The 16,702-nt window shown below is 36.2% G+C and overlaps 1 protein-coding gene across 2 annotated transcripts in view; it reads left to right on the top strand.

Moving 5' to 3' along the window:
- The window catches only part of MYCBP2 (MYC binding protein 2), a gene marked incomplete at both ends in the record, with an annotated part of 250,457 nt that overhangs the window by 98,104 nt on the left and 135,651 nt on the right, over window positions 1-16,702 (top strand). Inside the window, 8 exons of one of the 2 annotated variants that reach the window (XM_080689587.1) lie at window positions 46-173; window positions 2,643-2,734; window positions 6,471-6,605; window positions 8,311-8,394; window positions 9,806-9,902; window positions 12,699-12,891; window positions 13,283-13,557; window positions 16,163-16,375. In XM_080689587.1, the coding sequence (XP_080545713.1) occupies window positions 46-173; window positions 2,643-2,734; window positions 6,471-6,605; window positions 8,311-8,394; window positions 9,806-9,902; window positions 12,699-12,891; window positions 13,283-13,557; window positions 16,163-16,375 (1,217 nt within the window). Of the gene's footprint in view, window positions 1-45; window positions 174-2,642; window positions 2,735-6,470; window positions 6,606-8,310; window positions 8,395-9,805; window positions 9,903-12,698; window positions 12,892-13,282; window positions 13,558-16,153; window positions 16,376-16,702 lie in introns of both variants that reach the window. The other variant, XM_080689588.1, reaches the window with a different exon arrangement.

Genomic DNA, 16,702 nt, shown 5'->3' with positions numbered 1-16,702 from the left:
AATACAGGTGGATATTTTAAAATACAGATTATTCATATGTTTTAGGTCATGGAGGTGGCTGGGGATACTCTGCCCATTCAGTAGAAGCTATACGTTTTAGTGCTGACACTGATATTTTACTTGGTGGTCTTGGTCTGTTTGGAGGTAGAGGAGAATATACTGCCAAAATTAAGGTAAAGTTCACTAATACTGTTGCCCTATTTTGTTTGAAGATGTTGGGTTTTAATTCATTTATTATTTAATGCTACTTTTAATTTTCTTTTAACTTGGTTTCATTGTTGTTAATGCCTCCGTTTAGAAAAAGATAGAGGAGTCAGGTTTATGCCTGTAATTCAAATACTTTGTGAGGCTGAGACAGGAGAATAATAAGTTTGAGGCCAGCCTCAGCAACTTAGCAAGACCCTGTTTTACTATTAAAAAAGGGGTCTGGGGATATAGCTCAGAGGTAGAGCTCCCATGAGTTCAACCCCCAGTATCCAAAACAGAAGGAAGAGATAGAAGAAACATTGCTAAAATCTTATTACATGTATGAAGTCATTAACTCATTTAAAAAAATCAAACCTCTGTAAGAAGGGAGGAAATGAAAGATACACATTTTTTTCCTTCAAGTCTTTCTTCTTTTCTTTTTCTTTTTCTTTTTCTTTTCCTTTTCCTTTTTCTTTTTCTTTTTTTTTCCCCCCCAAACCTTAGTTGTTTCCTATCTCTGTAGGATCATCTTCTTCAGCCTGGCCACTGCATGTTGGAATTCCTCAAGGCTCAGTCCAGGTTCCTCTTGCTTTATTGCATATTTTCTTCTAGGCATTCTTTTCTATGCTTAAAGTTTAAGTAGCTGTCAGCATTTCATGTTGACCAAATTTATTCTCTCTTAACCTGCTATTCCCATATTTTGCCCCATCTCAGTTAATTGCCTCAGAATGTTTAAAAGCCAAAGGCCTTACAAGGATGTATAAGACCCCATCAACTAACTGCCAGCACCTCTCTGACCTTGTGTTGTTGTAGTTCCCCTTTCTGTCATCTGGCCATAGTGGCCTCAAAGGTGCCAACCATGGTCGAGCCTCAGGACCCTAGCACTCGCCGTTCTAACTATTGCTGTCTTCAACACCTGCATGTTTTACTTCGTTATCCCCTACAGGTCCCAGCTCCCTCATGAACCATTAAAATATAAATTCTATTCCCTACCACAAGTTTAATCCTGACACCCTTCATTCTTTGTTATATTGTTTACCCCTTTACACTCACTTTTTAGAACTATGCCTGGCATACAGTGTGTGTTCAGAATACTTGTTGAGTGTGAGCAGAAGAGTCAGATTAGGGACAAGTCATTAAGGACCTTTAGATAAAGAAAGTATTCTGATGGCCAGACATGGTGACGCATGCCTGTAGTCCCAGCACCTGGGATACTGAAACAAGAGGATCACACATTGGAATCTGCCTTCAGCAACTTAGTGAGACCCTGTTTCAAAATAAAAAAAAAATAAAAAAGGCTGTGTATAGCTTAGAGGAAGAATACTCACTCCTAAGTTCAATCCCCAGTATATGTGTTAAGAAAGTATTCTGATTACTTATTTTTATAAGAGTACTAAGAGCCACTAAATAGAAGCGAAAACCTTCACCTTTGTGGAGCATGGGTTAGAATCAGAAGCAGAGATAAGAGGACTGATTGGTTGTTATTGAAGTATTTCCACCATAATAGGGAATATAGTTGAGTTGGGAGGCTTTGGTGCCAGAAATAGAATAAATACAGTAATGACAGAAATGTGAGGAAAGGGTTATTCTAAGTTTTTATGTTTGTTTTTAATCTAAAGGACAGATAGATGAAAGTACCAGTAATAAGAGCATGGAAAGCACAAAAAGAAAGAGGTTGAACATTTTACAACTAATAAGGTCAAGCTGGGCAGGGGAAGTCAGTGACTCTTGAGAATAGGGTCCAGACTAGAAACAGATTTCCAAGTCATTAGCATAGAATTTTAAAAACTAGACACTTATCATAGTACCTGTCTGATAAATTCTAATACATTGTAATGTTTTAGCTTCCTTTCTTGATAGTCACCTGCTAAGATTCTCCAGAGAAAAAAAGATAGTTTTTATTCATTTAAAAATTGTTTTCTTTTAATTTTTTATTGGTGCATTGTAATCATACATTTTAGTGGAGTACAAGATAGTATAGGCATACATGCACATATCACCCAATTAGCTCTTAAAAGTTGTTTCTTATAATTACATTTTATTTTCACCTAATCTCATAACCAACCCCCCGTTTGGTATCTTTTCTCTTTATTCCTTACCTAGAATGTGTGGTGCTCCCTGGGACCATAGGATCTCACAGCTATTAAGTGATAAAGTAGGAGCCTACTTCATTAGAAACTCTCTTAGATGAAGTACTTTGGTTGAGTTCCCTTACTTCCTTCAGATGTTTGTATTCCTTTTTTATTATATCAGGTATAAAGTTTTTAGGAGAGAGCTAAAATACTTGATATAATAATAAATTAGGAAAACAGGTTAACAAAGCATTGCACATGTTTAATTTATATATACACATTCAGTGTATATTGGACATACAAAAAATTATAAACACATTATCCAGCAGATTTACACAACTGAAAGATTGGGGAAAATCTGTTTGTTTGTTTTTTTCCCCTCAGCTGTTTGAGTTGGGTCCAGATGGAGGAGATCATGAAACCGATGGGGACCTTCTTGCAGAGACTGATGTGTTGGCTTATGACTGTGCTGCTAGGTAAATGATTTGCTCATTATTCAATGTAGTCCTTCTATATTTAAAACTAAAAATTCATTACAAATTAATAAATATAACTTTAAAAAAATTAAATCTGTTATGAGTATAATTGGGGTATTGTATGCTGTACCACCATGCCCCCCCCTCATGCTACCCCCTCATGCCACATCCCTCCCCCCTCCACCCCGGTGGTGCTGGGGATTGAACCCAGAGGCATTCTACCTCCAAGCTACACCCCAGCCCTGGTGGGTTTTTCTTTTTTTTTTTTGTACTGGGAATGGAACCCAGGGGTATTCTACCTCTGGGCTACACTCCAACCCCTATTTTTTGTTCTTTATTTTGAAGTGATCTCACTGAGTTGCAAAGGGCCTCCCTAAGTAGCTGAGGCTGTCTGTAAACCGTGATCCTCCTGTCTTAGTCTCCCAAATGCTGGGATTACAAGTGTGCACCACCACGCACGCCTGGCTTCAATTTTTTACTCTTATTTTTGAAACAACAGGGTCTCACTAATTTGCGGAGAGCCTCACTAAGTAGTTGAGGTCCTCCTGTCTTGGCCTCCCAAGTACTGGAATTACAAGTATGTGCCACCACACCCAGCTCAGCCATGCCTTTCTTAAGGAAGGGAATATATTCTGAGAAATGCCTTGCTAGGCAGTTTCATCCTTGTGTGAGCATCATGGAGCACCCTTAAGCAAATCTAGATGGTATAGACTGCGATATATCCTAGCCGTGTGGCATAGTCACAGTTCTAGATGCAGTCTGTTGTTCATTGACACATCTTTAGGCAATATCTGGCATTAGGAAATGTTAAATATCTTTTTCTTTTCTTTTCTTTTTTTCTCAGCACCAGGGAAGGAACCCAGGGGTATTTTACCTCTGAGCTATACTCCTGGTCCTTACATTTTTAGTCTCTTTATTTTTGAAACAGGGTCTCACTGAGTTACGAAGGGCCTCACTAAGTAGCTGAGGTTGTCCGTGAACCGCTATCCTCCAGTCTCCGCCTCCCGAATGCTGGCATTACAAGCGTGCGCTACCACACTCAGCTAAATATCTTTTTTAATGATGTTGCATTTAAACTAATAATACTCTTCACAGTTTTATTACTTCCTAAGATAAATTGACTGAATGCTGAAGATAAGATGGAAATATACATATATTTTACACACTTTTATTTTCATGTCTTTAATAGAATACCTAATAGTGTTCTAGTGACTGATACAGTCATTACCCATAATGTTATGTATATAATGTCAAGTAGTCATAGTAGGCCATAATTTGGATTACCTATGTAACTGGACATTATTCTAGTACTATATGATTGCTAATAACACATGTAGGGAGGCAGCCAGCCTTACTGAAGGATCTTGGATACTTAACACATCAGGATGTCTATTTATGAAGCTTCATTAAGAAGAGACTCTGTGTGTGTGTGTGTGTGTGTGTGTGTGTGTGTGTGTGTGTGTGTGTGGTTCTAGGGATTGAATTCAGGGGCATTCTACCCTGAGCACACCCCAGCCCTATTTTATTTTTTAATTTTGAAACAGGGTCTCGCTGAGTTGCTGAGGCTGGTCTTGAACCTCCAATCTTCTTGTGCCAGAATGTTACTGGGATTACAAGCATGCTCTACAACGTCGGGCTAAGAGACTTAGATTTATTAGTTCTTTGTGAGGTCGTCCTAAGAATTATCTCAACACTATGCCATGACAAATTAGTGGGTTGAGTCAAAGAATATTATGGGAAGAAATACAAACTGAGCTTTGTAATAATTTTAACACTATATTTCCCAACAATAACTATATTAAGAAAAACTTGTAGGGCATGTATGGGATTTTTGCTAGTAAAAATATATATTTTCTAAAATAAAAGATAAGATGTTGATTTTACCTTTACCAAGTGTGTGTGTGTGTGTGTGTGTGTGTGTGTGTGTGTGTTTGTGAGAGAGAGATACATACATACATACATACATACATACATACATGGGATTGAACCCAGGAACATTCTACCCCTGAGCCACACCCCTCACACTTTTCTTTTTTTATTTTGAGACAGGTTCCCACCAAGTTGCTAAGGGTGGCCTTGAGCTTATGAACCTCCTGTCTCAGCCTCCCAAGTACTAGCATATAGCCTTGCACCACTGAACCCAGCTCGGATACTTTTGAGAATTTAAGAGTGAATTTAAATTTTTTTTTACAATTTCTTCACTTGAGGCATTAGCCAACCACATGCGATATTTTTAGACATGAGGAAAAATTAGCTTTTAGCTTCTTAGCGAGGCTTCGCAGCTCAATAAGGCCTTGTTTCAAAAATAAAAAGACTAAAAAATAGGCCTGGGGGTGTAGCTCAGAGGTACAATGCCCCTGGTTTCTATTCCCTGTACTGCAAAAAAATAAAAAAATAAAAAAAATAGATTGTCGTTACTAGCCTACTAACCCAGCTCAGACTCATAAGGGTAGCATTAGCATCCTTTTTGACTTTCTACCTTTTACTCTTTTCCACCTCCATCACAATGTATTCATGAAACAGGACACCTTGCCTTTTCCTGACCCTCTTTTACATTATCTTTCCTCCACTGGCCTGTTCCTGGCATTCTCCTAATTTCAGTGTTCCTTACTCTTCCCTTAATCCTAGCTACAACCAGTACCTTCTACTATGTTATGTAGAACTTTGTAATTTGCTTATATGTTCTAGCAGTTGGCCTTAATTACATAGAAGTCTTTACTCCTAAGTCAATAAACTTTATATAGTTACTATAAAACATATTCAGCTCCAAATACTTTATCTAAATTAACTCATTCCTCAGAACAAATCAGTGAACTAGACATTATTTCCACTCCAACTGTCAAATAAAGAAACTGAGCTCAAGAGAGGACTTTGTAACTTGCCTAGAGTCTTCTGACTAACAAGTCACAAGGCCAGGCCTTAAACTAGATACCTGACTCCAGAGCCATTCCCTAAGGTGCTGCCTCTCAGAACACTTTACCTGAAGAAATGAACTTTAAAGTGAAGTTTATCAGGTGTGGTGGCACACACCTGTAATTCCAGCATTTGGGAGAAGGAGACCAGAGACCAGAGGATCACAGTTCGCGGACAGCCTCAGCTACTTAGCAAGAGCCTTCGCAACTCAGTGAGACCCTGTTTCAAAAAATAAAAAGAATAAAACATAGGACCAAGGGTGTAGCCCAGAGGTAGAATGCCCCTGGGTTCCATCCCCACTGCCACACACAAAAAAAACCTAAGTTCAAAATTTTACTTTCTGTAAAAGTAAATATTTTGTCTTAAAGCATATGTTTTATAGGATTTAAGTATGTTTTAGAATTCCAGAAGAGGGGAATGAAATATAATTCTATCAGCATAACACAAGTAACTGTTAATTATGTTTGTGTACAGACTTTTCAAAATAAACGGTTTAATGGTGTCTGACAAAAATTGTAAAATTCAGTTAATTTCATGCTTTTGTTAATAAAAGATTTTTTTTGTTTTGGTGGTACTGGTATTCCTGGAAGCCCTTCTACCTCCAGGCTACACTCCCAGACCTATTTTTTATATTTTTATTTGGAAACAGGGTCTCTTAAACCAGCAAGGCTGGCTTCGAACCTGTGCGATCCTCTTGTCTCCGCCTCCCAAGTGCAGGGATTACGAGCGTGCGCCACCATGTCCGGTGATAAAATATTTTTAAAAATAAGTATATGACAGAGAATTTCAAAGGCATTGTCTTTGACTCACTAATTTTTCTCAGAGAAAAATATGCAATGATGTTTGATGAACCAGTTCTCCTGCAAGCTGGCTGGTGGTATGTAGCATGGGCTCGAGTGTCAGGACCCAGCAGTGACTGTGGGTCTCATGGACAAGCTTCCATCACCACAGACGATGGGTAAGCAGAATGTTGAAGTTTTACTTAAATAGCTCTCATATTTGTTTGTAGAATATTGTTTGGAAAGCTTAGAGGGCTCTTAGTAGGACAAAAAGTTTAATATGACTAAAACAATATTGCAAAAAATTAAATTTATATAACTTCATATGTCATAAAACCACCTCTCTCATGTTAAGGTGTATATAGAACCAAAGGTAAAAAGAATACTGTTCTTTGCTCATTTGAGATACCGGTTTTATATATTTCTCTATTAAATTATTTAAAAGCTTTGTTACCAAATTAGGAATTATATAGAGGAAGGTAACATGGATAGAGAAGAGTTTGGAACTATAAAAGAAAAATAGATCTCACCAAGTGCTATGTGCATATAGATCATCAGCAATATGAACTACATTATGATGTGAAACTATAATGCAAATAAATATATAAAAACCAATAAATAACCAATAATATAAAAAACTTAAAAATAAGAGATATTTGTAAATAAATTTGACATTGTATATGTAGAACATTTTTAAATCGCAAAGTTTCTGTGGTATGAAATGATGGTGTTGTTTTAATTGAAGCACAGGGAAAATTTTCCTGCTTAAAAATAACTTATGCATAGAGTTCATTTTTATTTGATAAAACATTTTATATTATCTCATTTGATGTCTCCAGTAACTTTGTAAAGCAGTTAATAACACCATTTTTTATCTCAGGGAACTAGAGGAACAAAAGAGTAAAATGATTTGTTTAGAGATTTACAGCAGAACCAAATCTAGACCTGGAATCTTTTGTTTCTAAATCCAGCCTGCTTTACTACTCTAATTAACGTGTTTGAAAGGACCGTCATTTATAAGAGAAATTCAGTTTATTCTTTGTTGCTCTTCAGGATAAAGTATTTTAAATGGGTAGAAGTTATATAACAGGTATATTTGCTTAGTTCAGCTCAAAATCAGAACTGAGCAAACATGAAAAAACCCAGACTGACCTGTTATGTGAATATAGTGTTTACCTGAATATTCAAAGAGACAGCTGTAGGAAAACTTTTATCTGTTGTGTGGATCCCTTTCAGGTTCTGTATGGTTGTATACTAGAAATGAAGAGGCTGCTTTGAGCCTGGATGTAAGGTTTCCATATACAATTTAGTGAAACCTGGAATATCATAGGAATTTGAGGCTACAACCTATAATGTATCTGTTCAAGCCGTTTTTATATCATTTATAATCAGAAATATTTTTTGAAAAATTATCTCTGCTGAAAGCCAAGCAGGAGGGCTGGGAAGGGGCAGGACAGCTACTCATAGAGCACTTCCAGTCAGGCTCAGTTCTTCATTTTACAGATAAAGTCATTCAGAGTTAAAAATCAGACAGTATCTTTGCTTATTTATTTATTTTTTTGTTTGTTTGTTTGTTTTGGCGCTGGAAATAGAACCCAGAGGCATTCTACCTCCAAGTTATACCCCAGCCCTATTTTATTTTTATTTTGAAACAGGGTCTTGCTAGGTTAATGAGAGTCTGACTGCTTGCTGAGCCTATCCTCAAACCTGCGATCCTCCTGTCTTAGCTTTCCACCTACTGGGTTTATAGGTGTGTGCCATCACACCTGGCTTTTTAAATTTCCATGTACATAAGGTTTGAAAATATTGTTAATTCCTTAGTTCCTCTAATAAATTTTAGATTGTGTCATTTTAAGCATCATCGTTGTTTTTTTCTCTTTTTAGGGTTGTTTTCCAGTTTAAGAGTTCTAAGAAATCAAATAATGGTACAGATGTTAATGCTGGTCAGATACCTCAATTATTATACAGGTATTTAGCATGCTTATTTTTAATTATGTGGTTTATTCTTTCACTGTACTAAACTAGAATCATTAATAAATATATGTAATCCTAAAGGAGAAATTATTGAAGCATTCAGCAAATTATATATTAGTGTAAATGTCTCTAACAAAAACATTTAATTTCTATAACATTTTTTATATTTTAAAACGTTTTCTGTATCAGGCTAGCTTAAAACTTTGCCTCAGATTATCTTTGTTATGCCAGTAATATTTTTGTTTTGTTTTGCGGGTCTAGGGATGGAACCCAGGGGCATTCTACCTCTGAGCTATACCCCCCTGCCCTATTTTTCATTTTGAAACAGGGTCTCACTAAGTTGCAGAGGGCCTCAGTAGCTGAGGCTGTCCATGAACTGTGATCCTCCAGTCTTAGCCTCCCAAATGCTGGGATTTCAAGCATGCGCTGCCACGCCCAGCCTGCCAGTAATGTTTTAATAACTTTTAATATCTGTCTTGATTTTTGTACCAATTTTAGGATGAAATTTGTCTTAAAATTGTGGTAAAGGAATTCTATAAACATAGGCTTGACTGATTTATTGTGTTCTTATGTTTCTTATTTATCTTGTGGTGGAATGAGTTGGAAAATCCCTTCGAGTTGACAGATTTCTGCCTTTAACTGAAATATCCAATAACATTTTACTCATGTGACAATTATGCCATTTTTAGCATTAAGAATTCTTATTAGCTCACAGTATTTCAGACATGTATGGAGGCCTATTCCCCTTCCTTCCTTCCTTCCTTCCTTCCTTCCTTCCTTCCTTCCTTCCTTCCTTCCATGTATGAGCTACATCTCTAGCCTGATTCTGATTCTTCTTCCTCTTCTTCTCTCCTCCTCCTCCTTCTCCTCCTCCTCCTTTTCCTCCTCCTCCTCCTCCTCCTCCTCCTCCTCCTTCCTTCCTCCTCCTCTTCCTCCTCCTCCTCCTTCTCTTCCATTTCCTCCTTCTCCTCCTCCTCTTTCTCCTCCTCCTCCTTCTCCTCTTCTTCCTCTTCTTCTTTTCCAAGTTATTGAGGGTCTCTTTAAATTGCTGAATCTGATCTTAAACTTATGATCTTCCAATCTCAGCCTCCTGATTACTAAAGTTACACGTGTGCACCACTGCACCTGGCTATGTGTGTGTATTTTCTATATTATTGCAGTGTTAGATTAAAGAATTCAAATACATTAACTCTCAGTATAAATGTTCAGAATACCTCTAGAAAATGCTCAATCACATACTAACAATTTTATTTAGTGTTGGAAAATGATTCAGAAAGGCCTTATATTGGCCTTTTACCTGAAACAAAATTTAAATGTATAATTATTTTAATATTACTAAAATGTATATTTTGTTAAATGTCATTGAATTTTTAACATAATTTTTTTGTGTTACTGTCACCTTCAGACTTCCAACCAGTGATGGCAGTGCTTCCAAAGGCAAACAGCAGACTAGTGAACCTGTACACATTTTAAAGCGTTCTTTTGCAAGAACTGTCTCAGTGGTAAGCCAGTTTTTAAAATTTCAGCTTTTCTATTCAGCTTTCAGTTTTATTTTGGTGTTTAGAATTTAGCCACTTTCTTCTAAGAATTTATCTCAGCACAACTTTATGAACTCACATTTGCTTATTAGCCTTTATATTCTAGGCCAAAGATAACACATACTTTAGTGCAAAATGGGAATGTTGCTGTTGATGCCGAATGAATTAGCTTTGCCATTCCCCAAATACAAGCTTTCGTAATAAGTTTTCTGTGAATGCATATGTGTAGAACTTGGGAAATGAAGGAAAAGTTAAAGATGAGGTTGACCCCAAAAGCGTTACTCTTTGAGGAATGAAGTAGAAGATTTTATTCTCCAACTACAAACCTTTGTTGAACTGCTTGACCATTCCCATTCTGTATTTAAAGATGCGCGATGCTATCAGGGTTATCAGTGCAGGATGGCAAGTCAACACAATGTGACTGAAAGATCATAATTATCCACTTAGGAGGTCTGAATTAATCTCTTGCTCTTTCACTAACTGTGGATTCTTATATAAATAAGTTACTTCATTGGATTATTATGAATCTCTGATAAGGGGTGTGTGTAAAACGAGTTTGAACTACAAAACATTATGAATGAATTATTAACATAGCTGGTAGTCTTCTGTGCATGTAGAATGCTTAGGAAGAATTTTTTCCCTTTTTAATTTAAACTATAAAATTAAAACCACACTAAACATATACCAGTGGGTTTTTTTCCCTCAACCTTGTTATCACTGTACATATTTATTATTTATTTTGCTATATATCCTTCCAGGACTTTTTTCTATTTATTTAATGCTCCTCGCAATGCCAGGGATATAGAGCTTTTATGCATGCTAGGCAAGCACTCTGCCACTGAGCTACACTCCCACCCCAGCCCATGGTTATACATTAAGAAATGTACATTTGTTGTGTATATACAGTATGTGTTGTATGATACTAACGCTTTCATTCATCTTTATTTTTATTTTTTAAAATTCCGTAGTATACACCTTTTCCTTTTAGTGTATTTGACTCTTTCTCAGTCTATTCTATATGCATAGTATCCTATAGATGATTGTATTCTAACTTACTCATCTTATTCCTACCAAAAGAACAGATTGTTTCTCATTTTTTACTCTTATATTTTTCCACATGAGCATTCTTTTTATTTATTTATTTATTTTTTTGGTACTGGGGGTTTCTGGAAACCCTTCTACCTCCAGGCTACACTCCCAGACTTATTTTTATATTTTTACTTGGAAACAGGGTCTCTTAAGCCAGCGAGTCTGGCTTCGAACTTGCCACATCCTCCTGTCTCTGCCCAAGTGCGGGGATTACAAACCTGCACCACCACGCCTGGCCACATGAGCATTCTTATATGTATCTTTGATTACTTATGTACTTATATGCATATTTCTATTGGAAATGTACCTATTTAAATTTTTATGTCTGTCAAAATGACCCTCCAAGAGAGCTATGACAGTTTACAGAACATACTCTTTTAAAAAGAGACTATGGTACCTTTCTTTTGATTAAGATAAGGATCTTTGCTTTCTTTTTCAGTGGTATTTTTCTGTGCCTGACAATTTTTTTATATATATGTCTAGTACATTTTTGGGTAGTAGGTAATTGTAATCTTTAATAAGAAATTTATTCAGTGAATTCTTTAAGAAGTTAAACAGAAATCTCATTTTTGGTATGACTAGATATCTAGGACTTGGTGGGGATGGGGTAACAAAGTGTTCTGCTTTTCATCATGTAAGTGTGATAAAACCCACCATCCAGAGCTGTAAGGAAGGTCCCATATTCTAGAATTCTTAAAAGTCCAAATAAGAACATTTTATTATTTTGTACTCAGTTTTCTTTTATTAGTTTATCAATAATTGGCTATAATTTGAATCATAATTAGCTATATGATACTTTGGTGTGTAATGCTAAAACACTTGTATTTTTATTTAATCTAATTTTTATACAGTAACTATATAAAGTTTAGTTTTCCTTTTAATTAAACATAATTATATGTATTTTCCGTTTTTCCCCCTATTTATCTGCTAAACTAGATAGGTTGGTAGCAGGTCAACTTGAAAACGTATTTTTAAATGGGTAAATACTGAAGAATGTTGCTTTATAAATTCCTAGCCTTTTTTATTTATTTATTTTTTTTGGTGGTGGTACTGGGGTTCCTGGAAGCCCTTCTACCTCCAGGCTACACTCCCAGGCCTATTTTTTTTTACTTTTTTATTTGGAAACAGGGTCTCTTAAGCCAGCGCGGCTAGCTCCGAACCTGCGCAATCCTCCGGTCTCCGCCTCCCAAGCTCGGGGATTACAAGCGTGGGCCACCACGCCCGGCTTCTCCTAACCTTTTGTAAAAAATCAAACTTCAAAGATACTCGTAATGGTAATTTATAAGTGAACTTACCTATGAGAATATCTATTTATTTAGGCTACCAAAACTCAGTAAAACTGGTTCAAGATAAGCCGGGAGTGGTGGCGCATGCTTGTAATCCTCGCGCTTGGGAGGCTGAGACAGGAGGATCAGGCAGGTTTGAAACCAGCCTCAGCTACTTAGTGAGGCTCTCAGCAACTTTAGTGAGACCCTGTTTCCAAATAAAGTATATAATAGGTCTGGGAGTATATCCCGTAGGTAGAAAAGCCCCTGGGTTCCACCCCCAGTACCACAGGGAAAAAGTTCAAGAGTTATGAATCTGCAAGTCATTATCTTCCCATTAGATTCTACCTTCAACCTATGGTTTCATTTAAACTAATTGTTGTCTGTTTTATATATTCTGAATTAGGAGTGCTTTGAGTCATTGCTGAGTATTCTTCACTGGAGCTGGACCACCTTAGTCTTAGGAGTGGAAGAACTTAGAGGATTAAAAGGGTTTCAGTTCACAGCTACACTTCTAGATTTAGAGAGACTGCGCTTTGTGGGTACCTGTTGTCTGAGGCTATTGCGTGTCTATACCTGTGAAATTTACCCAGTGTCAGGTACGTTGCATTTTTAAATGACTTTTTGGGGAGAAAACATTGGAGACATTGAAATGACTTATGTAAAGATTACTGAGAGTTAAAGATGTCCAGTTGCCTTTAGGCTGCTCCTAAAATTAAGAAAGTTAGCTTGTTATGACATTTTTGTACTTGCTTATAAAGAATAAAATAGTATTTTGAAAATTACATACTCTAACAAAAGTGTTATTTTAAACTAATTTGTTTTGCCATTTAGATTGTAAAATGACATAATTTTGGACTACACTCAATCTTTGTGTTGTTTCATTTCTGGGTTACTTATGGTATTTAGCTTTATAGTTCATTGTGAAATTATACTCATTATTTATACTAAAAATGCATTTTTAGTATAATTTACTTTTTTCCATCAAAGCTACAGGAAAAGCAGTGGTAGAAGAAACTAGCAAATTAGCAGAGTGTATTGGGAAAACCAGAACTTTATTAAGAAAAATTTTATCAGAAGGAGTTGATCACTGCATGGTGAAGTTGGATAATGATCCTCAAGGATATCTCAGTCAACCCTTGAGTCTTCTAGAAGCTGTCCTTCAGGAATGTCATAATACTTTTACGGCCTGTTTTCATTCCTTCTACCCAACTCCTGCATTACAATGGGCTTGCCTTTGTGATCTGCTGAATTGTTTGGATCAGGTAATTTAAGTTTATAAGATGTTAGTTGAAAATCAGATACATTATTTAGTACTCTTTAAGAAAATAAGCAATGGTTGCCCCCATTTCTTTAACTTTTTTTTTTTTTTTTTTTTTTTTTGGTGGTACTGGGGTTCCTGGAAACCCTTCTACCTCCCGACTACGCTCCCAGACCTATTTTTATATTTTTATTTGGAAACAGTGTCTCTTAAGACAGCTAGCGTGATCCTCCTGTCTCCACCTCCCAGGCACAGGGATTACAAGCGTGCACCACCACACCTGGATAACTTTTTAAAGATAAATTAGGAAAACAATTTGAAATTTGTGACTTACATAATCAAAGATTAAAGTTTGTTTTCTGTTTATTTCGTCTTTGACTCTATAGGTGAGTGTGTGAGAGAGGGAAAGAAGAGTAGCGAGTGTGAGCGAGCAAGGATAGCTCCAAACACTGGCCCTTGACACGCACATCTGCAGTAACAGGAAGGAGAAGGGCCTGAGCGAACATACTGCTCACATCATCCATTCATTCAGGAGGAAACTTAACCTTCATCACTGTGAATGCACCAAGTCACAGTTCCCAAACACCTGGGGCAAAACCCTGACACAACTAAAGGGAGAAATAGACAGTTCACACTGATTGTTGGAGACTTCAGTAATTAACAGAACAGTTAGACAAATCAGTGATACAAAAGACTGAAACAGTGCTACAACTGCCTTGATCTAATTTATACTTATAAACTAGAATATGTAAGCTGAGCATGGTGATGCATGCTTATAATCCCAGTACTTAAGGGGTTGAGACGGGCGTCACAGGTTCGCAGCCAGCTTCAACTACTTAGGGAAGCCCTTGCAACTTAGTAAGATCCTGTTCCAAAATAAAGAATAAAAAATAGGGCTGGGAGTATAGCTCAGAGGTAGATGCCCCTGGGTTTAGAATATGCACGTACAGAATGGATAGTCTTTGCAAATACATGTGGAATTTTCACCAGGATAGCATATGCTGGTACATAAAACAAGTCTAGTAAATTTTAAAAGATTTAAATTTTAAAGAATGTGTTTTCAGATTATAATAGAGTTAAATTCAAAATTGGCAGCAAAAGATACTGGGAAGCCGGGCGTGGTGGTGCAAGCTTGTAATCCCAGCATTCAGGAGGTGGAGACCAGAGGATTGCGGTTTGCTGACAGTCTCAGCTACTTAGCAAGGCCCTTCACAACCCAGTGAGACCCTGTTTCAAAATAAAAAGACTAAAAAAAAAAAAAAAAAAAAAAAATAGGACTGACGGTCTAGCTTGGAGATAGAATGACCCTGGGTTCCATCCCCAGTACCGCAAAAAAAAAAAAAAAAAAAGATATTGTTTTTCCCATATTTGTTTTCCCGATATTGTTTTCATCATTTTTCCCTTTTGGTAGACAATGCTATTAGGTGACCAGTGGAGCAGAGGAAATCATAAAGCAAAGGGAAAGATAAGAATCTCACATAAGAATTTGTAATATGTTGCTAACACATCTGTAGAGATTTATACCTTTAACGCTTTTATTAGCAAAGAAGAAACATTTAAAAGTCAGTGTTTAAACTTCTACAGTAAGAAGCCAGAAGGAAAAATAATAATAATAAAGAAAAGAGCAGAAATCAGTGAAATAGAAAATAGAGAAAACTAAGAAAGCTGAAAGTTGATTCTTTGGGAAGAACAATTAACTCCTAGGAAGCTTGATTAAAAAGAGAAAAAAGAGAAATAAAAACACAAAATGCTATTATAAGAAACAAAACGGGGGTATCACTATAGATCCAGGCAGCATTAGATGATAAGCAATTATAATGGATAATTGTTTACCAGTGGATTTTACAACCTGAGAAAAGTGATCCATGTAGCAGGATAGTTTACCACTAGAATGGTAAAATACTAGGTGATATATTTTCTGGGGCAGGACTATTGCCTGGATTAATGCATAACTTAATTACTCTCTCATTCTTAATCATATTAATCTGATATGGTTATTTTCTTCCTATGCTTCTGTTGGACAGGCTGGGTTTAGCAAGGGTTTATTGAACATATGGAATAATTCTGATTATATGCTTGACTTTATAATTCAACTGTTTGATGAACCAATTAATGTGTACATGATTTTTGTGAATTAAGGTGTACTGTGTTGATAAATTTTTAACATTTTGTTATAAAATTACAAGTATGCTACAAATTCTTTTGACAAACTGTGGAACAGGATAAGATAATTTGTGACCTTAGTGAATTGTTAATACAGAAGCACAAAGTTACAATTTATTTTATTATATGGGAAAAATAGTTTCAGTGCTTATTAGAAATGCCTTAGATTTTCATTGAGTCCATTATGGCCCATCAAAATATTGGTTGAGAGAACTGTCATTGCTAAGCATCTAAACAGGTCTGCTTTCACTTCCTGGAGGCTGATTTTTCTTGACCTAAAATAAGGCATTGAAATGATATTCTATAACTATATTTAAATTTTTGAGTGATGGAACATTTTCATGTGACTTAAAAGGTCATTTACCTTTTATATAGCCAAATATTTGGATTATATTGATGCAGTATTTTTTGTGGGGGCATATTTCTGTTTTCAAAAGGATATCCAAGAAGCAAACTTTAAGACCTCGAGTAGCCGGCTCCTCGCAGCTGTTATGTCAGCCCTGTGTCACACTTCGGTTAAGCTGACTTCCATTTTCCCTATTGCGTATGATGGAGAAGTACTGTTACGATCAATTGTTAAGCAAGTTAGCACAGAGAACGACTCGACACTAGTTCATCGTTTCCCCCTTTTGGTGGCACATATGGAAAAACTTAGCCAAGTAGGTCCTTTCTGAAATCGCTTTTGTATTAAGGAAATAAAATTGCTATTCTTCTACATTGGTAAATATATTTGATGATTGTTTAATAAATGATATTACATAAGAACAATAAATTTTTTAAATTCTTGTATTATAAAATGAGCAGCCTTTTTCATGTTTTATTTGAATAATCACTCTTCAAAAAAAGTAAATTGAGACCTATGCAGTAAATACCTATTTGTTGTTTGAAGTATCATTTGAAAGTAAGCTCTAGATGCTACAAGCAATATTTGTGACATTTCTAACATTTGAAAATTTCCCATACGAGAAAGGAAATAAGGAAATAAA

This window comes from Muscardinus avellanarius (genome assembly GCF_963383645.1).
Source record: "Muscardinus avellanarius genome assembly, chromosome: 2".
Classification (NCBI taxonomy): domain Eukaryota; kingdom Metazoa; phylum Chordata; class Mammalia; order Rodentia; family Gliridae; genus Muscardinus; species Muscardinus avellanarius.
This window is presented reverse-complemented; position numbering and strand designations above follow the sequence as displayed.